Source organism: Gigantopelta aegis, chromosome 10 (assembly GCF_016097555.1).
Source record: "Gigantopelta aegis isolate Gae_Host chromosome 10, Gae_host_genome, whole genome shotgun sequence".
In the NCBI taxonomy this organism is placed as follows: Eukaryota; Metazoa; Mollusca; class Gastropoda; order Neomphalida; family Peltospiridae; genus Gigantopelta; species Gigantopelta aegis.
This window is the reverse complement of record NC_054708.1, coordinates 60,216,971-60,244,329: the sequence shown is the minus strand read 5'-3', so window position 1 is coordinate 60,244,329 and position 27,359 is coordinate 60,216,971. Positions and strand designations below refer to the sequence as shown.

Genomic DNA, 27,359 nt, shown 5'->3' with positions numbered 1-27,359 from the left:
CTTGACGACCACAAAGATGGATTCCACGCACGAAACTTTCATGTGTTTGAATTGTTGAGTAGGCATTTGTGTCTATATTACGAGTCAGTAAGTGTTAATATTTATATTCTTATAGTATAGTAATTTTGCAAGTAAGTAAAGTTATAAAACTGACAAGATATGATGTTTATTACCTAGATGTCTATCGCCAAAACAGAAAAGCAGGTGGCGAAGTGCACATTCCACTGAACTTCCGTAGTTTTTTGTAAATAATTTCAGTTTGGTTTGACGTAAGAAGAAAACTAAACGTGTTTTGGAAATAACAAAAAACTACTATATTTGTGAGAAATTTACAAATCAATCAGCTCAGAAATAAATAACTCATAGCAGGGTTTCTAGAATTTGTATAGGCCTAAAATCCGAAGTAGGGCAATCTCTAGTTCATCAAGATAAACGTCTCCGGCACGATATTTATTATTGTGATGTTTATTGCTGTGCCGTAACGTTTATCCATTGGATCGAATTTTCCATTTGCAATCACGATTTAATAAAATCAGGCATATGTGCTTTATTTAAGAGCCTCAACACGTACAACAACATATTTTAATAAATTTTAGACAAAAATATTAAGTACAATACCTTTGGTAACCTTTCCAGGATTAGATGTTTGAAGATGACACATTTAAACAATTGAAAGCTATTTTTATCCTGGCACATCGAAAATGCGGAATGAAAATTTTGCGGAACGAGAATTATTCGTATCAAGCATTTTACGTACACCCAGTAAAAAGAAATATTGCGGAACTGAATGGAATTGATTATTAAATTTATTTATTTTGTTATTTTTGTTTCTACATATGTGCTTTGTGTGGGTTGCATTATATGCATTGTTAATAATATTATCACATTAAAGTTTTGGGGTGTATTATTCTTTTTTATTATTATTAAAAAAATAATGATTGTTAGTACAGGTCATTACTTATTTTAAGGCCTTCATTTATTAACTTTTTCCAAAATTATTATTTCCTTTAGTAATTGTTTTTAAATATTATTATTACAGGCCATTGCTTACATGTGTTTTTTTTTTTTTTCTCTCTTCTTTTTTGTTTTAATTTCATTTCTTTTTTTTAGCTATAATTACTGGTCATTAGTTATTTTAGGAGTTTTATTCAGTTAAATTTAATTGTTATTATTAATTTATTATCAATTAATTGATTTTAAAAAAATATTATTCATTAATTAAGTTTATTTATTTATTATTATAAAACGTGATATTCCATTAAATATCGTGGAATAAACTCGTGAACCCGAGACGAATAATAATAAAAATAATCCGATTCCACCAACAGTTTTCAATCACATTTTAAATATGCTCACAATGGCCGGCGGGAATATTCGAGATTTTGTTCGTAACTGAAAATTGGATTAATGCAGGATTACTATTTGGACAAACTGTCTATTTATGCGTAAAACGTGACTCGGGAAGTTTTCTGTATACATTAAGTGTTTATATTTATTGGTACATCTCATATTTCGCCACGAAATAATTAATTCCATGGTTGTATCGATTCCGCCTGAAATCTGGGCGGAAACTGCACGCTTGTTTTTGCTGTTCAAGTTGTAAACATCGGGTCCAATAAATGTCAAAATGTAAAAAAACGGACCGTAGATGTTTACCTTGGTGAACTAGGGCAATCTCGCCACGGGCGAAATCGCCGTAAATTCCATATACTGCTGGGCGAAATCGCCGTACTATATATATCTAACTAAAGAGGAATTTTATGATTTAAAATGTTTATATTACTAACATTAATTACCGTATAAACTCATTGTGTGGATGTTTATATATATATATATATATATATATTTTTTTTTTCTTCTGTTTACTCCGCCCACCTTTTTGAGAAACCAATATCAAACCCAAAACATGCACTGAATAATAATAAGCTTAAAGTACTGTCAGTCGGGCCAACTTTGTTGTAAACAGTATGGAAGACAGAAAACAGACTTTTATTAATTTGTTACATTAATATGTTCTCAAACAATAAGTAAGTGTACAATGAAATGGTACACAAAACGTCGGCGATCTCGCCCAACCTTGCTGATATGGAGTAAACTGAACAAAAGCAATGACAGAAAAAACAAAAGCTTGGGAATAAAGAACAGTATCAAACCCAAAACATTAATTAAATATTATTATAATAACCAATTTATTGTAATAAACAGTGAAATTCCCGTCTGCTTATATGTATATAGAGTACGGCGATTTCGCCCAGCAGTATATGGAATTTACGGCTATCTCGCCCGTGGCGAGATCGACCGGTGGCAAAATCGCCGGACTCCTAAAATCCACTAGCCACTAAAAACAAAAAAAACCCTGCAATGAACCCATAGTGAAGAATGTTGTCTGCTCTACAGAAGATGCAATAGTATTTTGTCATGTAGTTGATTCATTTAAACTATAAATGACTGTTCTTTTTTTTAATCTGTTTTTTTTTAAAATCTATTATTTGGAAATCTGTTTTGCAGGGTATGTGTTACACAGTGTATAAGTATGCAGAATTAATCAATCGTGAAAAATTACAAAATAATACCATGTTGTGTATTTTTTCAATTTGATAGAAGCTTGTAATATGGGAATATTCTGATTGAAACTATTGTTTGCAGGTGAAAATGTCACGCATGTCGAATGGTTTAGATAGAGAATTGTATGATCTCAAAATGAAGGCTGAAGAGTATTACAGGAATAATGGAGTCCCAGAGAAAATGGAAGATGTCCTTAACTCCATGTTTATGGATCAACCACCTGATGTCTATGGCCATGTGGTAAGACTGTTTTATTAATCCCCCCCCCCCCCACGCGCACGCACACACACACACACAATCAGATCTATATGATACTTTTGATCTCATGCATATTACAATGTTATGTCTGATATTAACAAATCATCAGCTCATTATAGCCAAAACCTCAAACACCTTTACATGAAGTTTTTTGAGATATTTTATTGATCAGGAAAAAGTCAAAAGGATTGCACAACAGGCAGAGGCTATATAAGTGCTCTCCTGCTCTCAGACAATAATCAAAATTCATAATCATATATAAAATATAATAACATAATGTCCAATGCATAAAGTATTTAACATAATTAATATTTATTAATATATAGCTTAATAAAAGGTAGAGGGTAGATCGAACAGAAAAGGGATAGTCAAGAAAAAATATGATAGTGATGATCCTATTGTTGGAGCTAAAACTTATATAAAGTAGTGCCATAAGGGACTGTTCAGACCTTGCCATGAAAAACATTGAGAGCAGTGATTAATTGCTCCCCATACTTTGATTATGGGGAGCCCTTTAAGATATTACCCTATTGAGCACTAGCATTTTTAATCCTTTTTAGTACTATTTAAACAAAAAACATTCACATGCTAAGGAGAGCTAAAAATAACCTGAACTGGTCTCAAGGGAGTAATGGGGAGCCAGAGTGATAGCTCCCCTCAAACAGTGGTGTCTGATCCTTCGTACTTTAATCATAATTGAGAGAGTAGATATTAATAGTTTCACATTACATTTCATTCATACATCTGTTTATTTTATAATGGACCATTTCCATTTCAGGCAAACTTCTTCATTGACTTTGCAAAAAGTCCAGTCATAACAAAGGTTTGTAAATTGTTTTAATTCTCTTTTCTGAGGCTTAGGTGATAGGGACTAAAAAAAATCTGTTGAAGCAGATGTATGTGTAATGTAAATAACACATTGTTAATTTTATGGGTTTTTTTTTTTTTTTTTTTTTTTTTTTAATGCTGTCCAGGGCCAAATGTGACCAATGTCCTGTTTGGGGTGACTTAAATATTAAAATATAATAGAGTTTTTCATCTAAATAATATTATTTGGGCAATCTTCTTTAGAGCTATAACATATGAGCCACTATTAATATTTGTATTGCATATATTTATTCCACATTAAAAGCTTGTTCGTGGTTCGCTTACCCTAATTTGCCAACATCCATTATTATTTTTGGGGCCACCATATGTTTTTGCGAGTTTCGAGCCCTGGCTTTCATCAGGGTCCTTAAGAATTGATTAAAATATTTTATGACACTAGTTCGGATAGGAATTAGACATATAAAAATGGTTTTGCACATTTGCAAATGTTGCTTTATCAATAAGGCTTGTCTGCTTGCTCAGGGCAAGTGGTTTTGGGTGTTGGGACAAGTAAGTTGTTCTAACAACCTCTTTGATGGGACATCAGCTGCAAATCAATTTTAAAAAATCGCTTGACTCTGAACAAAAAAATTCAGGTGGGACAAGCACATTTCAAATGGGACAAGTAGAAATTAAGAAATACCTACAAAACAAGTGGATGTTGAAAGTTAGAATAGAGCCCAGAACTACTGTGTACAATTCTTGAAATACCTTTAAGCCAGTGCATTCTATCTGCTGAAAGGGGGCAGGATGATGCCCAGAGGCATGATGCATGGTCGATCTAGGATCGATTCCTGTCAGTGGACCCATTGGGCTATTTCTTGTTCCTTTCAGTGTCCCACAACTGATAATATAAAAAAGGTCTATAAAAGATCTTTTGCTGCTACATGTTAATCAAAGCAGCAGAGGGTTTCATCTCTCATTATCCGTGTGTTCCTTAACCCTATACAGGGTTTCTGCTGGAGCTTATGGCGCCATACCCAGATTTTTTTGGCAGATTTTTTTATAAAAGTTAACCTTTTAACAAAATTAATTACTGTTATTATTAATGTATGATTTTCTTAACCCTAACCCTAAATTTAACCCATTTTCTTTCTGGGGTAGGCCTCTTATACCCCCCTGTTGACTGGTTGCATTCACTTCCATAGTGCCATATCCAAAACTTTCCTTCTGGCAGAAACACTGCTATATCTGACGTTAGAGCCTATATCTCTGTGCTATGATATTGTAAACCATTGTAGGTTATAGCATGTGTCAGTGGTTGGAGTGCTAAAATAACTCAGAAAATCGGTAACCATATCCTTAAGCCTCTGTCCAATGCCATATAACTAAATAAAAATGTCTTGTGTGTGTCGTTAAATAAAACAAAAAGCATTTCTTTTTTTTCTTGCTATCCACTGAGCTACATCGATCTCTAGCTTCTCCAGCTCTGTATAATTTAAAATTACTAGAATTACATTTTTTTTTATAATTTATTTGAGAATCTTTTTGAATTTCTCTAAATTTTGTTCAGCATTTTTATGAAACTGGTAATAAACATCATTATGTAGAAGGTTGTTGAAATGAATGAATTTTATTTTATTAATCACAGATGAAATGCAGAATGGCCTATGACAGCAGTTGTTACTCAACAATGCAAACAGAGGTGTACTGTATGGTGAGGAACTACGACACGGTATGCGCCATTATGAATAATTCTTTGATTGAAATTTACAATGATTAGAGCATGTATAGTACTAAAAACAAATCTGTCTATGTTGTCGAAATAATTCTGTGATTAATGTCTGTGATATTTAGCACTCAACATAAAAGATAAGTATTGATAATTAATCGATGATTGACATTTACAATATCAGGATTTTTTTTTTTCTTCAAAATCTTGATTGGCAATATTTTTAGTCAATTAGAAATTGATTAGCAACTACTGTTTAATGTTTTAAAAATGTGTAGCAATCTCTGAAATTTGCGAAGGAAATCGCGATGCGATACTGAACAAAATGTTCCTTGAATATGGGTGCCATGGCCATGGCATAACAGTGAGTACTCATTTTGTATGTAAGTGATGCCAGTGTTCAGTTGTATTTCATTTTCCATTAATGGTCACAATATGTTTGGTATCATACAGAATTGCTATGTAATGGTAGATTGCTTATTTTATTCTTTAGGTTAAATGTCACAATTACAATATATTAGACTCTAATAGCTTTTGAGTATCAGTGAACTGGGGTTCATTAAGAAACATTACGGTTTTTCCTCTTTTTTTTCTCTCCTGACAGAGCAGAACTAGAAAAAATGCCAAGGGCCCATATTTTCGCAGCTATCTTAGCACAATGAAATTGTAATGCCATCGTAAGCTATGACATAACTGTGGCATATGATAAGATAGCTTCGAAACTACCTAGTCTGGTTTTTATATTTAGTGTTATATTTTAGGCTGCGATTTTTATCAGAATTTGTGTCAAAAATATTTAGATTACATAGTTTTTATGATTTTGGTGGAAACTGTTTTTAAAAATCCCACTATTCAATGCCTGTATTTTCAGTTAATATCCACCTGTCTTAGTTCATGCTACGCATTTGGAATCCCGGACATTGGCAAGCAGGAAGATAAAGATACTGAAGAAGCGAATCGACTTGAGTCGGTGAAGGTGGCGATGAACCTAATCAACACGGATATCTCTAACAAGCTCAAAGATCTCAATCCTAAACTGCAGGATGAAGTCGATTCTATTGCATAGTAAGTTATCATGGTGTTCATAATGTTTCTTTAGTAAGCAGCCACCTTATTAGTGCACTACCGGTACAACAGGAGCGGACTATAGGTTTGATCTCCTTCCTTCTTTCTGTGTGTCTTGTCTGGATGTTATGGCCATTGAACTTGGGAGATACAAAAATTAGTTTTCCAGACATTTTTTTTTACAATGCCTCAACATATTGAGTTGAAGTTTTGTGTATAACTTTATTATATACTGTTACAAATCAGGTTTGACTTTCATTAAAAAAATATATGAAGAGTTCAGGCGCAAAACGCGATATAAACCATTTTCTTTCTAGTTTTTAGTTAAAGCCATTATTGTATGACAGTAAGGGCTAATCGTAGGCCCGCTGATTTGCTGCAAACATGATTGATCCTTATGAAATTGATTTGGCTAAATCCCGTTTTTATTTTTTTTTTTTTTTTTTTAATCAAAATGCGATATACGCCAATTAAAAAAATCACTTTTACTGAAAATGAAAAATGGATATATCGCATTTTGCGTCTAAACTCTTCATATATATATATATATATATACCAGTATAACAAGGTCTATATGAAAAAACCCATTTAATAACATAATATTATTCAACCTTTGAATTATAACATTTTGTATACTGATAAAACCACACATCCGTAATATACATGTATTTGTGTTGTTTTTCAATATGTTTTGTCAATGTTTAATCTAGTGATTTACTCGTGAAGCTGAAAGAAGCTGAAGAGGCTGCTGCACTCCTGGATAAAGCAGAAAGTTGTGATGATGAACAGAAATCTGAAAAACCGCCTGATGCGTCTAGTCCCGGCAAAAAGAATAGAGCACAGACACCCAAGTTAGTTTACTAAGAAAAACCTCTTTTTTTATCACTTTAAGCCAAAAACTTAATTTAATTTTTTTTTTTTTTTTTATATATATATATATATAAAGCTGATTTGCATACTTCATTTGTGTATATTATTAGATTGTTTTTGACTGGTCATATCAAAGTTTAATGAAATAAATAACATCTTCACTGATGGATACAAACCCATACATTCATGTACATGCACAGACACACACGTGCGCGCGTGCACACACACACACACACACACACACTTGTGAAAACACACATACTTGTAATCACACACAAACATACACATACATACCAACATACACACAGAACACACGCACACTTTTGCGCATGCAGGTACACACATACACAGATTATTGTTTACTCATGGTCTTCCATTTCTAGAGGTAAAGGTAAAGGGAACCAGGTTGTTGCTGTACCCAATGAACTACCAGAGATGATGTTTCCGGGTAGCTCCGCCGTGTCAGCAGTATCACGGACAGTGTGCACAGCGGCAGCATGCCTGAAGCATGTACCACTTTATGAACACGTTGCGTCTCTCGCAGGCATGCAGGTGTGTTACCACAGTTGAAATTATCATTTCTGTTGCATTCACTTCATCGGTTGTGTTACTTCTGTTGTCTTTGAATTAATTAATTAAAAGTTAACGTTATAATAAAGTAAAGTTGAAACCAGACAAAAGAAATTGTTGTAAAGTTGTAGTCAAATATCAGGAGATGGATGACATTAGGCATGTTTGCTTTTTCAGTAAAGGCTATTTTAATATTGTAAAAAAATTTTTTTTTTAAATCCTGCATTAAAATTACCAGTAGTTCATGGCTAAAAGGACCAAGAGTTAACTCTTTTGAATAGTGATGTAATTTGTTTGATTTGTGTAGTATACATACTGAAAACATTAAAATGACGTTACATATAAAGGTCCTTGTTTCTGGATAAAGTTTGGAATGTTTGGTATAAGTATTTTTATTTGTCAGATGCTTTGCAAAAGCCAAAGTAGGAATAACGCTTTTTACTTGTTATTGGGAATATAAAGTTTACAGTAAAATATAGCTCATAATTGTATTATAAAGTTAGTGTTCAAGCAATTAGTATCAGAAATCAGGTGGCTAACTCCTTGCTGACAACTGGTAATAATTTCTGAATCATTGGTTTTATCTGTCTGTATATACATGTAGGATTCCACCCAGTACACTCTACCTCTGCCGATGGTGACCATCCTACAGAACGGCCGGTCAGCGCCAGGAAAACTGAACTGTGTCAGTGAATTCATGGTGATTCCCAAACCAGGAATGAGTGCACACGAGGTGATTACACAATGCATTTGTTACCACTAACTATGATACATTCAAAAGATAGAAAGATTAAAAGTAGGTGGGTTTATTTGTGTGTGTATGATATACTACTGTGATACATTTGTGTGATGCAGGTGTGCAGTGTATTTATGTAATACAGGGTTGTGATTTTTCAGCTTCATTTGCATGAAATGATATTCACAAAGCAGAGTGGATTTGATCTGAAATGTTGATAAATGACCTTATTGAGATATAGTATAATATTATGTGTTTCAGCTGTTAGGTCATTCAGCTTTTATTTTAAATGGGTATCACATGTAGGTTTTATGCATGGGATATATATATATATACATGGATGATATTTAGAGAATACTCAATGAGCCACTAGGCAATACCGTTTATCTTGCACAAGTGAATTGATGTTTTCCTTCCTGAGCCTTTGGTGAGTAGCAAGTTGGGTATTCTATTTATTACCCATTATCAATCTTTATCATTGTATGGAAGATTTTTAAACGATACTGTTATTGAAAACAAGTTTGTAAGAGACAAGAGACAGCATTGTGTCATAGCTCTGACATACATATCGCTGATGACGTGAGTTAATTGTTGATATGACTGCCACCATGGAAACTATTCTCACACTTTAACAGTTGTGCCTAACAGTTGTGACATCAAAGCTTATAGTGAAGCACTGATTATGACATCAAAACATATCTAGTGGGGGAGGGGGGGATTATTTCCCTAGGGAAAGATAATTTATCTTTCCCCTCTTCTCTGCCCATATGGGTACTAAATGTCAATGATTTATAGGATATTAAACAAGCTTCCATTTCATATCATGTCCCCGAGTTAAATAATTTTCAGTTGTCACAAGCTTTATCGAGTGACAATAACAATTATTTCACGAGGAACACAAACATGATACAAAATGGTAGCGAGTTTAATATCCTATTTATTACCCATAATCAGTTTTAATTTATATCACTCAACTCATTTGGTTGACGTTCCTGTACGGTTGTAGTGCGCATTTGCATGTGTGGGTATTTTGGTGCACAAAAGTTTGAGGGTATCGATAATGGCATGACATCAACGAAAAAATGACATTTTCTAGGGTATCTTCCAACACTGGTGTTACCAGTTTGTTTCATGTTCAGAACATATCAGAGCTACTAAATCATAATGTAGTAGAGTTGGGGGGTGGGGGGGGGGGGGGGCATGGCCCATGGCCTATAAATAGAGGATAATAAACGAGTTACCAGTTATTATCAAATTTATGTCCCGAGTGAAATAATTTTTAGTTGTCACGAGCTTTAGCGAGTGACAAATGAAAATTATTTCACGAGGGACATAAATTTGATAATAACTGGTACTAAGTTTGTTATTCTATTTATTACCTCAGCTATTTTTTCTCTAAAAACCTTTATTTTTGACGCACATGCACGAAGGCCAACCTATATAGAAACGATGTAAACCACTTTACGCACTGTTCTGAGAATTACTATAGCTTTGTAATTTAATCACTTTCATAGATAATTTTCAAAAACAAAAGTTCTCTTTATTCTGCTACAAAATCTATAATGAATTGCATTAAAATGACATTTTGTTATAAATTTAACACCAAAAACAGACAGCAGCAAACATGACGTCATTTTGTGTGTTTGTCAAATTGTGATGACATCATATTTAGTACCGACAAGGTCATTGGTTTGTAAGCGTCAAATTGTCCAATAGTATTGTTCGTTAGACCAATGCAGAATATTTCTCACTGAGAAAATATGGAAAATATTTTCCCTGTTATGAGTGACCGCTGGGGTAATAATATACAATAATGTACCTAGGTGTTATAGATGTGTTAACAACATATACTTGTGTTATTGGTGTCTTTCATATACATTTGTTACAAACTTATTATGTACTTGTCAGGGATACATTTGTGATGTTTTTTTTGTTTTTTTTAATTGTCTTCATTTTTGTAATTGCAGGGTATTGAGAAAATTGTCCAAATCTTCAGACACATCAGCAAAACTTTGGTTGGAAAAGGAGGAGTAAGTACACACATGCACACAATGTAATGGCTGTTCATTTTCAGTTAACTGCCACGTTTTCTCAACGGAATGAATATCTCAACTCTATATATAGTCAAGTGGATCAAGTTTTAGTCATTAAACAATATTATACATTTAAATAAAGCATGATTTTAGTGATTATTATTTAATAGTTTGATGGTCAAAATTACTTGAAAATGTTTATTTTTGCACCAGTTTACAGAATATTTTGTGTTTCTATTATCATATGACATTATATATTGATGGAAAGAAATAAAGGAACATGCGAGTAGTAACATCAAATGTTGACTATACCAAAGTCCTGGTTACTGGACGTTAACCCCACAGTACTGACATGCAGTGTCACAATACATCTCTGTATTTTATACAGACTGAACTACATGTACTCTAGTAGTAACATCAAATGTTGACTATACCAAAGTCCTGGTTACTGGACGTTAACCCCACAGTACTGATTTGCAGTGTCACAATACATCTCTGTATTTTATACAGACTGAACTATTCTAGTAGTGAATTACATTTGGTCTCAAATACCATTTGTTCCCTTATTTCTTTCCATCAGTATCTGGTTTTCACTTATTACTTGACATTCACTGAAACCATATTATAATCAACATCCAATTCTTCCCCACTCACCCATTTGTTTTATTTTTTACTAACAATTCCACAGTACATCATTAATTTACTATAGATCTATTATGTTTTACAGCATGACAGTTTTGTGAGTGGTCAACAATACCCTAAGCTGTATATAGAAAGTATTACATCTTTTGTTGATTAGTTGCATGTAATTGTGTGGAAAGTATTATTTTTACCATACATTAAACAAAAGGGTCAGATTGTGAAATTTTGTCTTACATCTACAAAATAAAACTGTGAGATATAACGGTAGGAGTTATTTTTCCGATAACGATGAAGTCAACTATTACGCTAAAGTTTTCAATTTTTAAAGATCAGTTTTTCATAAACTATAGACTTATAGTTTATGAAAAACTGATCTAGGTCGAGGAAACTTCGTTTATAGTTGTTCATCAAAGTGCACCAAAACATAACTATAAGTCCTAGGTCGAGGAAACTTCGTTTATAGTTGTTCATCAAAGTGCACCAAAACGTAACTGTAAGTCCTAGGTTGAGGAAACTTCGTTTATAGTTGTTCATCAAAGTGCACCAAAATGTAACTATAAGTCCTAGGTCGAGGAAACTTCGTTTATAGTTGTTCATCAAAGTGCACCAAAACGTAACTATAAGTCCTAGGTCGAGGAAACTTCGTTTATAGTTGTTCATCAAAGTGCACTAAAACGTTTTATAGTAAACAAGACATTTAATTCCACAGAATTTGTGTAATTAAACAGCAGGTTGTTACTTGATATGATGTTACTAGTACTTATTGTCATGTGACTAATATTGTGAGCCATCCAACCAATCAATGTTAGGAACTGTTTTAGATATAAAGGAAGTCATGAAAGGCTAGAACCTGTCAGAAATAACCTACAACATTTTACTTTAGTGGATCCAGTGGGTATGAATTAGTTTTAGACTTACACCAATAACAGTATTAAAATGGAACAACTGTTTTATGTGCCGGATATCAGCATATTAACAATAACTGAAACTTTAATGTTGGGCAACTGTGATGTGCGGTCAGTCTAGGATCAATCCTCATTGGTGGTCCCATTGGACTATTTCTCATTCCAACCAGTGCTCCACCACTGGTATATCAAAGGCTGTGGTAAGTGCTATCCTGTGTGTGGGAAAGTGCATATGAAATATCCCTTGCTACTCATGAAAAATATAGCAGATTTCCTCTCTCAGACTATGTCAGAATTAGCAAATGGTTGATATCCAATAGCCAATGACCATTGTGCTCAAGTGGTGTAACACTGGTGTTATTAAATAAAACAAACTTGATCTTTAACTGTGATGTGATTTGAATATAAAATAAAACATTGTTTTTACTTATTTTAATATTTTTGTGTTTTATGACTTTCAAAGTCAATAGTAGCCACTTGTAGGTTTTGAACTATTCTGTTGCCCACAAAACATTCTAGATCTACAGAAAGTTATTTTGAACTAGTGTCCATCAATTAATGAGAGATTTTAAAATGGACTGCATTGTGCTGTGAAAGCTACTATGAGAGTATGACTACGAGTTTTACTTTTTCTTGTAACAGTCATGCTTCACCTTTTTCAGGTGAGTGTGCAGGAATTTACTGAGGGTGTGGGGGGTTGAGTCATGTTCCCCCGAAAAATATATTGAACCAAAAAATCTACTTGAATAGCGGGGTTCGACCCCTGAAACCCACCCCCCCCACCCCCACCCCGCATTGGCACCTCTTTTTTTCTCTTCTAGAATGTGCTTTAAGTGTCGTAATCAAAAATTAATTAATGGAAAATTAATCACAATGCATTTCAGAAGCTCAGTTTGATGGTCTATATTCTATAACAATCCCACACACTTCATCACACTAATCATACATGTAGCTACTTATTGTAGAATGTTAAATTCCTTGCCAGGATTTAGTTATGAGCTATAAATATTACCTTTTTTTCTCTCCTCTTTATTTTGCAGTCCAAAAGAAACAGTAGTAAAGATGTAATAATTCAAGTTTTATTTCTGTTTCTGTTTATTAAATCTTCAGTTTGTAATCTTTATCTTTTAGTTGTTGTATCAACTCTCTATCACCAACATTCGGGATGATTTTTTTTCTTTTTCTTCTTTGAGATCCATGTTTTTTCTTCCTGTTCAGCTTCTATCTTTCAAGTTCTTTTAATGTCAGACGTCATATTTAATTTATGTGAAGACCACTGACACCAGTTATGATATTGTATTTTACATATCTAGTGATGTTTAATGTGACATGTAGTTCACTAATTTGGACACTTACAGGCATACTGTCACAGATTTAACCTTTAGACTACTGGATTAATTTTAGACAAAAACCACATTGAGTGGATACAAGTTTATAATTTTTACTCACATATATTCACTTAAATAATTTATAAATACATAAAATAAAGTTTATAATCGAATCAGTAAGTATTATTTTCGTTGTTTTTTTCAAATTTTATGATATTTTAGATCAGTTAATGTTGACTAAAATTAGGCAAAAAATCGAAAAACTTGCATTTACGTTCCAGCATTGTGGCCAGCTGTCCAGTATTTATGTCTATTATTCCCGATAACAGTGGTTTTCTGACCAGAATTAAAAAACAAAAAAAAAACTATGATTCGTATCCCAATATTTGGTGATTTTTGTTGTTGTTAAAATTATCAAATTTATTATCAAATTAGCTGTCACAATCAGCTATCGATCCCTGAAAATGAACGCGACCTGCCGCCATTGTTGTGACGTTGTCAAGTGAAAATACTTGCTGAAAATCACAATTACAAGTTATTTTCCAAACAAAAACACCACCTAAAGATACAGGAAGCTCGTTTGACTTCTGTTACCTGTTTTACAAGTCTTCCGGTGAGTGTCATGTGCAAAACAACGGGAAATATGAATTGGGGAATGCACTGTATACAGTGTACACAGTATGTCGACTGGCGTGACATCGGGCGAGATATCTTGCCTGCAGTAGTCAGAAGGTTAAGGACCTCATTTCTCTAAAAATTGATAATAAATGATAATTACATTAATGTTTGGAAACCAAATCTAGCTATCACATCACCATAACTGAACCATGATGGAGTAAAATCCATGTCAACCCTCTTGGCAATAATTATTAGCTTTTGAATTATGGACCATTGCCATAATTCAATTATTTTTACAAAATATCATTAGTAAATGGAGTATGGTGGTTACATAGATGGTTGAATAAAGTACATTTAGGGAAAATCAAATTTATATTTGTTTAGGTCATTTAATAGGTCAGTGGTCTGTGACAGTATGCCTTTAATAGTGCTTGATGATCATCATGCTTCCCGATTCAGTAGTTCATTCTACCTAACTTGACAGTAGAGTGTGTATTGTAGGCACTTGATAGCTCATGGATTATCAGTTCAAGTGAGTCCTTGAAAAGTAAAGTGGATTTAACCAGGAAATTAAGTTGCCATGACAGGTTCAAATGAAATACTGTTTAATTGTGCAATGCAAGACTGATATTGGCAAACCTGGAAAACATGAAACAAATCAGTTGATGGAGCAGCTGTATTTTATGACCATGAGACAGGTTAATTAAACAAACTTTAATCATCTGTTTATTACTAGGTAATTCTTCAAAATTATTTAACCAATGCTTGAATGTTTTCACCAGTACTTTTAATTCACAAATTTACATGTATTTAAAGTGAATTTGATTTTTCTTTTTCAAATAATTTTTAACTTTACAGTATTGTATTGATCGATAACCTTTCTGCTATATGTTGTCAGTTGGGACTGTTTTAAAGTTGGTGAGGATATTGTAGTAGTTAGTGTTCGGTCTGAATATTTGAATATGCACTCACTAATTTGCTATTCAAAATATTTGAATGGTATTTTTAAGTGTTCAGATATTTAGGATTTTTATGACATAGGGGGGAAATGACTTTAAATGAGGTGGATAATGTGATCCCTTTGAATCCTCAGTCGGGAACATCAAATAATGTCTTGACTTTTCAAAATTGCTTAAAGCTGAGCACTGTCAAAAGCTACATTTTCTGACAAATCACCTGTGATCAGCCCTGTGTTCTGCGATAGCAAGCGACAGTAATGTGCATAAACTATTTGACTGGTCTCCTATGTGGTCATTTGGTTTAACGTGAAGCACATAAACCAGCCTAGCAAATGTGTCCTTTCTTGGTCTAGCTGATCTCAGCCCTGATTTCAATCAAGGTTAACCTTATTCTGACAGTTTCTCTGATTCTGTCTTCTGAGTTGTTCAACCCATCACCTATCTGTCCCAGCATCCTCCGTGGGTGCAGTCCCTACACTGACCTGGCATCCTTGTCCTCTGGTACTAACTAACGACCGTCGGTAGTAGGGGAGCTTGGCAGGTGGTTACACGTGCCTCTTAACAATGCCAGAAGTAACTACTGAACACTCTACGAAGTGGTCACACTAAGCCCACAGCTAAAAGCTGATGTGAAATGGCAGGTGTGTGGCATGGATAGCCACAAGAGACAGCCACCTGTCGCAGTTGGAAAGACAAGGACTGGCATATGGAGGTGGACAGCAAAAGAAGTTAAAAGATAGGCGGAGCTGCCAGATTGGCAAGAAATAAGATAGAATTCAAAGGAAAAGAGAGCAGTGGGATCAAGAAAAAGTTCATTACACAATTCAAACTAAAAAATATGTTAGTTTAAGTCGGTTGTTGTTTAGCTGATAGTAATTTCCATCAAATATTCAAATGCCATATTCAGACCGAATACTGAACACTAATACTAGTACCGTACTAGTAAATTGGTTGTCCAGGTAAGAAAGTAGAGAAGATTTTAGTAATTAAATGATTAGATAAATGGGTATGAAGCACTTTTCATTGTTATTATTGTTTAATGGTCTAATGATGAACAAATTTTTGTTTTAGACTAGACTACATTACACAAGTTTAGTTTATTGTTACTTTTGTTTTAGACTAGACTACATTACACAAGTTTAGTTTATTGTTACTTTTGTTTTAGACTAGAATACATTACACAAGTTTAGTTTATTGTTACTTTTGTTTTAGACTAGAATACATTACACAAGTTTTGTTTATTGTTACTTTTGTTTTAGACTAGAATACATTACACAAGTTTAGTTTATTGTTACTTTTGTTTTAGACTAGAATACATTACACAAGTTTAGTTTATTGTTACTTTTGTTTTAGACTAGAATACATTACACAAGTTTAGTTTATTGTTACTTTTGTTTTAGACTAGAATACATTACACAAGTTTAGTTTATTGTTACTTTTGTTTTAGACTAGAATACATTACAAGTTTACATTGTTAGTTTAGAATACATTACACAGTTTAGTTTATTGTTATTTTTGTTTTAGACTAGAATACATTACACAAGTTTAGTTTATTGTTACTTTTGTTTTAGACTAGAATACATTACACAAGTTTAGTTTATTGTTATTTTTGTTTTAGACTAGAATACATTACACAAGTTTAGTTTATTGTTACTTTTGTTTTAGACTAGAATACATTACACAAGTTTAGTTTATTGTTATTTTTGTTTTAGACTAGAATACATTACACAAGTTTAGTTTATTGTTACTTTTGTTTTAGACTAGAATACATTACACAAGTTTAGTTTATTGTTATTTTTGCATGTCCATAAAGTTTATAACTGACCAAGTTTACATTTTGTAAAGCATGAGTTGTTGTTGTTGTTTTTTTTTTTTTTTTTTACAACATACCACTTTATGATTTGACAAGACATTTAATTTCACATAATTTTTGTTTTGACTATGAAATTTGAGTTAGACTAGTTTAAACTAGCCATTTCTACTATTCATACATAATTTGGAATATTCATAATGTGTTTTGAGATAGATCAAACTTTAATACTTGAAAATTAATCATCCTTAGTCTTCCCCCCTCTCTCTCTCTCTCTCTCTCTCTCTCTCTCTCTCTCTCTCTCTCTCTCTCTCTCTCTCTCTCTCTCTCTCTCTCTCTCTCTCTCTCTCTCTCTCTCTCTCACACACACACACACACACACACACACACACACACCAGTAGTATCTCGGTCATAAAAAATTACTTGTTAAACTTTTGTGTTCTTTCTTTCCTAACTGTAAATATTACTCCTTTTTTTTTCAGAAAAAAAAGAAACAAGTTGATACTGTAATAGTTCTTGTTCAATTTCTGTTGAGCAAATCTCAAATTTGTTGTCTTTTTGATGTTCAAAGTTGTGTTACATCTTTCGCTTCAACAACATGCACTGTTAAAGGAACTAGATATTTCTATTGAAAATTTATGTTTCTTGCTTGAAATAGTCTTTCTCACTTCTAGTCATATAAATCTTATTTCTAGTTATATTTAACCACCTACATGTACATATTCAATCCAGAGCCGTATTTTCGAATTTTGTCTCAAGACATGTAAATTCTAAAGCTGATAAAAGGCTTTCTGCCAAAATAAAATTTCAGTGTATGTAAGAAAAACAAAACAAAACAGAACATAGGTGCCCTTACTAGGTGGTTATATGTTTGGAATCTTTTGAAACTGGACACTGCATTTCATGTACTTTAAACAGATTTAAACAGCAGTGCTCTTACTATAATCTTTATAAAAATTATATAAATATATGCTAATAGACTCCATCGTATGTGGTCATGTGGGATAGAAAAAGTACACCCAAGATGGTGAAAATTTCCACCACTGAGAGTGTACATTTTCTATCCCGCATAACAGCATAGGATGGAGTCTTTTTCTCCCATCCATTCGATAAATAAACCATTATTTTACACGAACAAACAAAGATGGCTGAAAAAGTAACTTCTTTATTTGACCATTTTATTATAAATAAACTACACTGTCATATTTTCATATGTTAGATGTAATTTAACACTACAGATTAACAAGATAGCTTTGATAATGAAGGTTTTAATAACAAAATATTTATCTAAAACTAACCAACTTGCATTAATATGACTTTATCTATTAGCAAGGACGTAATATTCCCCATGTTAAATGCAATGACATCATAGCCTATACAAGACAGATTTATTCTGCATGGGCTGACGTCATGGAATGGGTCAGTCTTGCATAGCTAAAGATGGGAGAAATTAATTTCCATACTTCTGTATAAACATTTTATTGTATGATATTGTTTTAAAGGTGCAATATTGTTTTCTTGATAACCATTTTGCAAAGTACTTTGATTAATTTTGGAGTTGTCTTTTTTTAATATGTATTTTTATTGTTGTTGTTTACCAATAAATGTTTGTTTATACATGTGTTAATACATCTTTGAATCACTGCTTTATCGGTGTTGTAATTTACTGTTGTCTTTTACTGTTGTCTTGGGGTTTCTTTTCTTTTCTTATAAACTTTTATTTATTTATTTATTTATTTATTTATTTAACATCAAGTAACACCATACATTAATATTATTGAACCTATTAATATTATTCCATCAATATTTGAGTGAATCACAATGTATTATAGGCATCTGATTGGCCAATGTTTGTAAATACAAGACACAAAACTACTGGTATGCTTAAACATGCTATTATTAGCATTTAGGAAATAACTTCGGAACTAATTAATTGGAACTTGTTTTATAACACACACAAAAAACAAACACACTAACATTTTAATGTAAAACTAATTTATATTAAACCTTTTAAAAAAAATAGCAGTGAAAATAATTGATACATGTACTTCTATGAACTTACAATGTAGTCTAAAATACAGATGTGATGGGATGGATGGAATGGGAGTGAACATGTCACTAGATTTGCATGCATATCTTTCTGATTACCGTGGCTCTGATTACATAGTGGTTGAGAACACATTATTATTTCAGATGTCGGCCAGAAATGTTACCGATATTGGAGCTCTTTGTCCAGCATTAGACAAACCCGAACAAGGCCTTGACCTAATTCAGGATGCCATGACCGCTCTAGAAATCCAGCCTGGAGAAGACTTCAACATAGGACTCAGGGTGGCGGCACATGACATGTTTGATATGGTATGTTTTAGTTTTTTCCATAAAAATTTGTCACGGCATGGTAGACTAAACACTTTTGGGGCATTTTCACCATTTTAAGGGCACTTCTTTTTTTTTCATTAAAGACCCCAAAAATGTGCTTGCTTTAATAAATGAATGGCATGTTTTCTTAATTAATAATATTTTTTTTTAGTGTTTTATAAAGGCAATTTTAGAATTAATTACCGGTATGGAAAAAGGCTTGGTTGACAGCATGGCACTGAGTAAGGCAAGATGGCGCTAAACTGTTGAAGCATGGTGCTGCACCGTACTAAACCTAGCTAGGAAAAACATTAATGTTTAATTGCTGTTATAGTCTAGATTTTTGATGTTTTATGTTTAATTGTTGTTACCATACAGAACCCAGGATCATAGTATGAGATATTTGTTATGGTATGTTTAATTGCTGTTACCATACAGAACCCAGGGTCATAGTATAACATGTTTCTTATGCTATGTTTAATTGCTGTTACCATACATAACCCAGGATCATAGTATAACATATTTGTTATATTATGTTTAATTGCTGTTACCATACAGAACCCAGTGTTATAGTATGAGATGTTTGATATGGTATGTTTAATTGCGGTTACCATACAGAACCCAGGGTCATAGTATGACATGTCTGTTATGGTATGTTTAATTGTTGTTACCATACAGAACCCAGGGTCATAGTATGAGATGTTTGATATGGTATGTTTAATTGCGGTTACCATACAGAACCCAGGGTCATAGTATGACATGTCTGTTATGGTATGTTTAATTGCTGTTACAATACAGAACCCAGGGTCATAGTATGAGATGTTTGTTATGGTATGTTTAATTGCTGTTACCATACAGAACCCAGGGTCATAGTATAATATGTCTGTTATGGTATGTTTAATTGTTGTTACCATACAGAACCCAGGGTCATAGTATGAGATGTCTGTTATGGTATGTTTAATTGTTGTTACCATACAGAACCCAGGGTCATAGTATGAGATGTCTGTTATGGTATGTTTAATTGCTGTTACCATACAGAACCCAGGGTCTTAGTATGAGATGTTTGTTATGGTCTGTTTAATTGCTGTTACCATACAGAACCCAGGGTCATAGTATGAGATGTTTGATATGGTATGTTTAATTGCTGTTACCATACAGAACCCAGGGTCATAGTATGAGATGTTTGATATGGTATGTTTAATTGTTGTTACAATACAGAACCCAGGGTCATAGTATGAGATGTTTGATATGGTATGTTTAATTGTTGTTACAATACAGAACCCAGGGTCATAGTATGAGATGTTTGATATGGTATGTTTAATTGTTGTTACCATACAGAACCCAGGGTCATAGTATAATATGTCTGTTATGGTATGTTTAATTGTTGTTACCATACAGAACCCAGGGTCATAGTATCACATGTGTGTTATGGTATGTTTAATTGCTGTTACCATACAGAACCCAGGATCATAGTATGAGATGTGTGTTATGGTATGTTTAATTGCTGTTACCATACAGAACCCAGGATCATAGTATGAGATGTCTGTTATGGTATGTTTAATTGCTGTTACCATACAGAACCCAGGATCATAGTATGAGATGTCTGTTATGGTATGTTTAATTGCTGTTACCATACAGAACCCAGGATCATAGTATGAGATGTTTGATATGGTATGTTTAATTGCTGTTACCATACAGAACCCAGGATCATAGTATGAGATGTTTGATATGGTATGTTTAATTGCTGTTACCATACAGAACTCAGGATCATAGTATGAGATGTCTGTTATGGTATGTTTAATTGCTGTTACCGTACAGAACCCAGGATCATAGTATGAGATGTTTGATATGGTATGTTTAATTGCTGTTACCGTACAGAATCCAGGGTCATGCTATGAGATGTTTGATGTGGTATGTTTCAGCACTTATGGTCATAGAGACATTGGAATATTTGAAATTACATGTCAGTATTGTTTTAAGTGATTTTGTCAAAAAGGACAAATTACATCTGAAATCCTGACATCAAGACTAAATGATGCAATAATGGTCCCAGGATTACTGCAATAAACTTTTACTTTTACCTTTTTCTTCTTCTAATATTAGTTTTTAATCAACATAGAACATTCTGTTTATTCTCTGTGCAATTACAATTGTTTTTGGCAAAATATTAAAGGTTTGTAGAACATTTTATGATGAAATTTTCAATATTGTTTTTGGTTTTCGTATGCAGTTAACCAATGTTTGTCTTCATAAAGCTATTCAAATATGCAACATAATTTGTATTGATTTAATGCTAAATGGTTCTGTGCAGCCGAATAATATGCAAATAACTGATATATGCTATAAACCGATATGCAATAAGGTGGATTCGACTGTACTACCACACAGCACTCAGCTGATAGAATTATAGTTATTGCTTCAGTGTAGAATACATTAGTATATCTAGGGTTTTTCAACACTTGTTTACAGGAAAAGGGTAAATATGAAATAATCACAGGTCAACTTAAATCACCTGAAGACTTGGTGGAGTTTTGGGTGGAGCTGTTAGGAAGATATCCTGCTGTCAATGTGATCATTGATCCAATTAGGAAAGAGGTAAGCCATTCGTACACATGTGTAATATATCCTCTGTAGTTATCCAAGCATATTAATCACCATTACCAGAGTTATTACTGGTACATACTACATACATCTATATACATATACATGGCACACAACTAGTTTAATTACAGGGAATACATTACAGGGAGTTATCATCAGACTTGATGTATATGTCATTCCTGATTTCAAAGCATTTTTTGGTCAGGAATCTGAGTCCTCCATAATATTCTCTTAAAGGAACATTATGAGAATCCACTTAAATTCCGGAATATTAATGTTACAAATTTAAAAAAAAGAGAACATTTTATCCATTGTATTGTTTACCTCACAGTCACTGTATTTGTTACACTCATACGTATATTTTATACCCATGCGGTTTTCCCATTCTATATTCTCTATATTCATATATGTGTTACTCTCTCTACTGTATTCCCTAAACACCTGCATATTATTCCTCCTACTGTATTCCCTATTACACTTAAATATACTGTTCCCCATACTGTGTTCCCTATTACACTTAAATATACTGTTCCCCATACTGTGTTCCCTATTACACTTAAATATACTGTTCCCCATACTGTGTTCCCTATTACACTTAAATATACTGTTCCCCATACTGTGTTCCCTATTACACTTAAATATACTGTTCCTCCTACTGTGTTCCCTATTACACTTAAATATACTGTTCCTCCTACTGTGTTCCCTATTACACTTAAATATACTGTTCCCCATACTGTGTTCCCTATTACACTTAAATATACTGTTCCCCATACTGTGTTCCCTATTACACTTAAATATACTGTTCCCCATACTGTATTCCCTATTACACTTAAATATACTGTTCCCCATACTGTATTCCCTATTACACTTAAATATACTGTTCCCCATACTGTATTCCCTATTACACTTAAATATACTGTTCCCCATACTGTATTCCCTATTACACTTAAATATACTGTTCCCCATACTGTATTCCATATTACACTTAAATATACTGTTCCTCCTACTGTATTCCCTATTACACTTAAATATACTGTTCCTCCTACTGTATTCCCTATTACACTTAAATATACTGTTCCCCATACTGTATTCCCTATTACACTTAAATATACTGTTCCCCATACTGTATTCCCTATTACACTTAAATATACTGTTCCCCATACTGTATTCCCTATTACACTTAAATATACTGTTCCCCATACTGTATTCCCTATTACACTTAAATATACTGTTCCCCATACTGTATTCCCTATTACACTTAAATATACTGTTCCTCCTACTGTATTCCCTATTACACTTAAATATACTGTTCCCCATACTGTATTCCCTATTACACTTAAATATACTGTTCCCCATACTGTATTCCCTATTACACTTAAATATACTGTTCCTCCTACTGTATTCCCTATTACACTTAAATATACTGTTCCCCATACTGTATTCCCTATTACACTTAAATATACTGTTCCTCCTACTGTATTCCCTATTACACTTAAATATACTGTTCCCCATACTGTATTCCCTATTACACTTAAATATACTGTTCCCCATACTGTATTCCCAACTGTTGTATACTATGATTCTCTGTACTGTTTTATCTGTAAGTATACATATTATGTATATTATTAATATTTCATGTGTATAATTATAGATATATATATATCCTCTATAATTATACCTATTTATTAAATATGCAACATAATTGTAGGGGTACTGTCCCAGAGTTTTATCTGCCATACAGCCATCAATGTAACTGAAACAAAACATATTCATATTGTCTGAAGTCTGTTTTTAAACTAAACTTATACACAAAAGAAAGTTGTCTGAAACTGGTGTTATTAAACTAGTAATGACTGTTAGCGTGTTATTTTTCATATCAGGATCGGGTAAGCTGGTTGAAACTGTGCGACAGAGTCACAAGCCATTGTTATGTAATTGGCGACTGCGGCTATCACCGCCCGGGGCGTCTGATCACTGAGGATATGGAAGAAGTGTATGGACAGTACCAGACAAGTGGAATTGTTCTACGCCTTGAGCAGATGAACACTGTTACACACATCATTGAATGTAGCAAGAAAATGAAAGGTAAACAGTTTTGCCAAAACACATGGTTACACAGAAAATGATGTTTAAGAAATATACACATATTCAGAAAAGGAAACGTACAATATTTTCTCAAAAATATTCAGTGAAACTCCTCAAAACAGAACCCTCAATAAACCAGAATTCCCTAAAATCCGGACATTTTTCACAAATATCAGAAGCTCTCTCTACCTGATCTTTTAATAGCAGACCTTTTACTTGGTTCCATGGAGGTCAGGTTTAGAGAGAATAAGGTTTTAAAAATAACATGTGATTACATACCTGTATCTTTAACTGTATCCAGAAAATTAAATGTTGCACATATCATTGAATTAAATAAATGGTCGTCATTTGCATCATTGAATCATTCAGAGAAATGAATGGAATTATTTAGAATACATTATACCTGGTTACACCACAAAAAATTAAAGGTTTCAGGTAAGACTATTTGTCTTTACAGACATTGAATGTGTCAAGAAAATGCTTACATATGACAGGTATTGTTAATAAGAAAATAATGCAGAAAATCAATGGTAATGAAGATTCTTCAACTACAAAGCAGTTTATAAGTTGTATAGTGTGTAATACTTGTGAATAACCATTAAAGAAGCAGATCAGATGAAATAGCTTGGATACAAGCAAGAGGGCTCAAAAGATGATAATTGTACAGTGTCATATGAGTTAGTTTTTTTTCTTCATAAATGGTTGAATCTAAATTTCTTTCAGAAGCTAACAATGATATTGTGATAGCAACTTGCCAAGGAGAAAGCACAGACACCTTCATTGCAGATTTTGTAAGTTTAAAAAAATTATATACCTTCAGATTACTAAGTAATTTGACAGTTTACTAAACAATATACAGTTGAATCCTGTTGACTCGAACCCCGTCGGTGCTTGAGAAAGTGTTCAGTCTGTCGGGTAGTTCAACCTGACCATTCGGTCAACAACGTGTAAGTGTAACTCGGGACTTCGTTTTTCGTTAGCACTGCAGTGTATTTGATCCTTCAGAGTTCGACCCATTGAGATTCTATTGTATCTGTTTTTGCCTCAGTAATTTACACCATCTTGCCCTGATTTATGTGGGTATGAACTGATTCTGCCAAGGGTTTCCTCATTCACAGACTGAGTGTCACAGCCACTAGATGCTTGGTACCTAATAGCCAGATTAAACAATGTCCTTACGTGTGCTTCTTTAAAATGTTTTTTTCTTAACACAGCTGTAGTTGCTTGACATTAAACTCCTTTTTCACCATGTGTGCTCTTTGTACCATCTATTGGATGGTCAACGCGTTGTTGGGAGTTTGGGTGTGTTTTTCAATTTAACAGTTTTTGATGGTCTAATATTGCCGAGTAGTCTCAGATAGTTTTCTCTAGTGGGTTTGACTGTAGTTGAAGTCTCATTTTAAAATGAGTGCAGAAGTCCCAGAGGTATGATTAAGAGATTATTATATATGGAATTGTGTGTTTGACGTCCTTTATGGATCTGCTAATGAGCAGGGCATATCTTACTGAAGATTGCAAGATGGCCAACAGAAGTGTAGCTTTTACCAAGAAATCTTGGTCCTATAATAATACCAAAAAAATGAAGAGAAAAAGTTTGTTTTGTTTAACGACACCACTAGAGCACATTGATTTATTAATCATCAACTATTGGATGTCAAACATTTGGTAATTTTGACAAATAGTCTTAGAGAGGAAACCTGCAACATTTGTTCATTAGTAGCAAAGGATCTTTTATATGCACCATTCCACAGACAGGATATACCAGTCATGGTGCACTGGCTGGAACGAGAAATAGCCCAATGGGCCCACCGATGGGGATTGATCCCAAACCAACCATGCATCAAGCATTCAAACATGTGCAATGCACTTCACTTTCTCTGTTGCAGAACATTGGAAATGTGTATTTTTATATTATAGTTCTGTATCTACTTGATTTTCATTCATGACATATCCTTACAATATGTATTACGACTGTAAGGCAATGATTCAAGGCTCCTCCCCAACCTTGACATTGTTTGATTTGGGCTTTACAACTGGGCTGTGTTCCGCCCCTCTAATAATACAAAATGATTGACAACCACTTTGAAGAATCTCTTATTAAATTAAACTCTTATTAAATTCAGAGAACTTTAATCCTCTTGGTGTGCAGTATTTCTTAAGTTTAATATTTGTTGAAAACAGATTTAAACATTTTGAATACATTGTTTTTATAAATTGAATTTCAGGCTGTTGGTTTGGGTGCGAAATTTCTGAAACTAGGAGCACCTTGTCGAGGTGAGAGAATCTCCGTACTCAACAGACTTTTACAAACTGAAGATTTACTGGAGGAGAAAGGGATGCTGGGGAGTCAGAACGAACATGTTTACAATCACATTGAGCTCCCTCCAACACCCGAACCCGCCGAGACGGAAGAGAACACCCCGACACCCACGAAGAAAGATGCAAAGAAAAAGTAACACTGCCACAGTCAACATTCGTTACAGTGAAATTTCACATGACATAGTATTTGCCAGTCTGGGCCCAGATTTGTGAAGCTATTTTAGCGGTATGATATCATAAAACCATCATAAGTCTGTGGATATGTTGTAATGATGTCATAACTTACGATGATTTTATGATATTGTAGCGCTGAGATATTTTGTAGCCTGGTGTATTTCAGATTGCCCACATATGACATACTTCGGATCTGCACACGACATGTTTAATTGGGTATCAAGTCCACCCATACGACAAATGCAATGCATGGATCTACACTCTAAGAACTTGTTTAAAATTTGTTCCGACATAGTAATACAGTGAACAACAAAAGAAACGTGAATTTTAATTTAGTTTTACTTTAAAACTCATTCGCTTTGAATCCCATTAGTTTTTGTGTGGGTTGTAGTTATTAATCTCTTGACTGTTTTTACCAAATTAATTTTATCATGAAACCCCCCCCCCCAAAAAAAAAACCCCACCTTTCTTTTGTAGTGCAGTATACTTTCAGCTTTTGTAATGATTATTTACTTTATTTATTTATTTAAAAAGTAGAACATGGGAATATGTCTTTGATTTGAGGGCATCTTGTTATTTTGTTTTCTAAAAGATCTCTTTCTTTCGTGTTGTTTTTGGAGGGGTGGGTGGTCCATCACATGCAAAATATAATTGTATTCGAAAGTATTATGATGTCATCAAAGAGAAAGTCAGTTCTGGACAAATATGGAACCTAGAATATGTTTCTCAACTTTAGTTGAATAAGTTTCCATTCTACAAAGGAAAATTGTGTACAATGGGCAACAAGCTGAATTGTGATATTGTAAGTTTTATTTTTAAATGTAAAAATACAAAAATACAGTACAGTGATTGTGAATTGTACTTAATTAAAGTGATACAAAAATACAGTACAGTGATTGTGAATTGTACTTAATTGAAGTGAT

The 27,359-nt window shown here is 33.4% G+C and overlaps 1 protein-coding gene across 3 annotated transcripts; it reads left to right on the top strand.

Annotated features, from left to right (window-relative positions):
* Positions 1-11: 11 nt before the first annotated feature.
* On the top strand, positions 12-27,359 carry LOC121383322 (enolase 4-like). 3 transcript variants are annotated; one of them, XM_041513274.1, is made up of 16 exons: positions 12-87; positions 2,647-2,805; positions 3,602-3,646; positions 5,282-5,365; positions 6,234-6,427; positions 7,138-7,278; positions 7,681-7,849; positions 8,472-8,600; positions 10,571-10,633; positions 13,224-13,247; positions 17,382-17,405; positions 19,093-19,257; positions 21,727-21,852; positions 23,739-23,943; positions 24,667-24,734; positions 26,169-27,359. In XM_041513274.1, exons 2-16 carry the CDS (start codon positions 2,653-2,655, stop codon positions 26,397-26,399), a joined length of 1,821 nt encoding a protein of 606 aa, XP_041369208.1. In that variant the 5' UTR covers positions 12-87; positions 2,647-2,652; the 3' UTR covers positions 26,400-27,359. The 3 variants fall into 3 exon arrangements, with proteins under 3 accessions (XP_041369208.1, XP_041369209.1, XP_041369210.1); XM_041513275.1 differs by lacking the exon at positions 17,382-17,405; XM_041513276.1 differs by lacking the exons at positions 13,224-13,247; positions 17,382-17,405.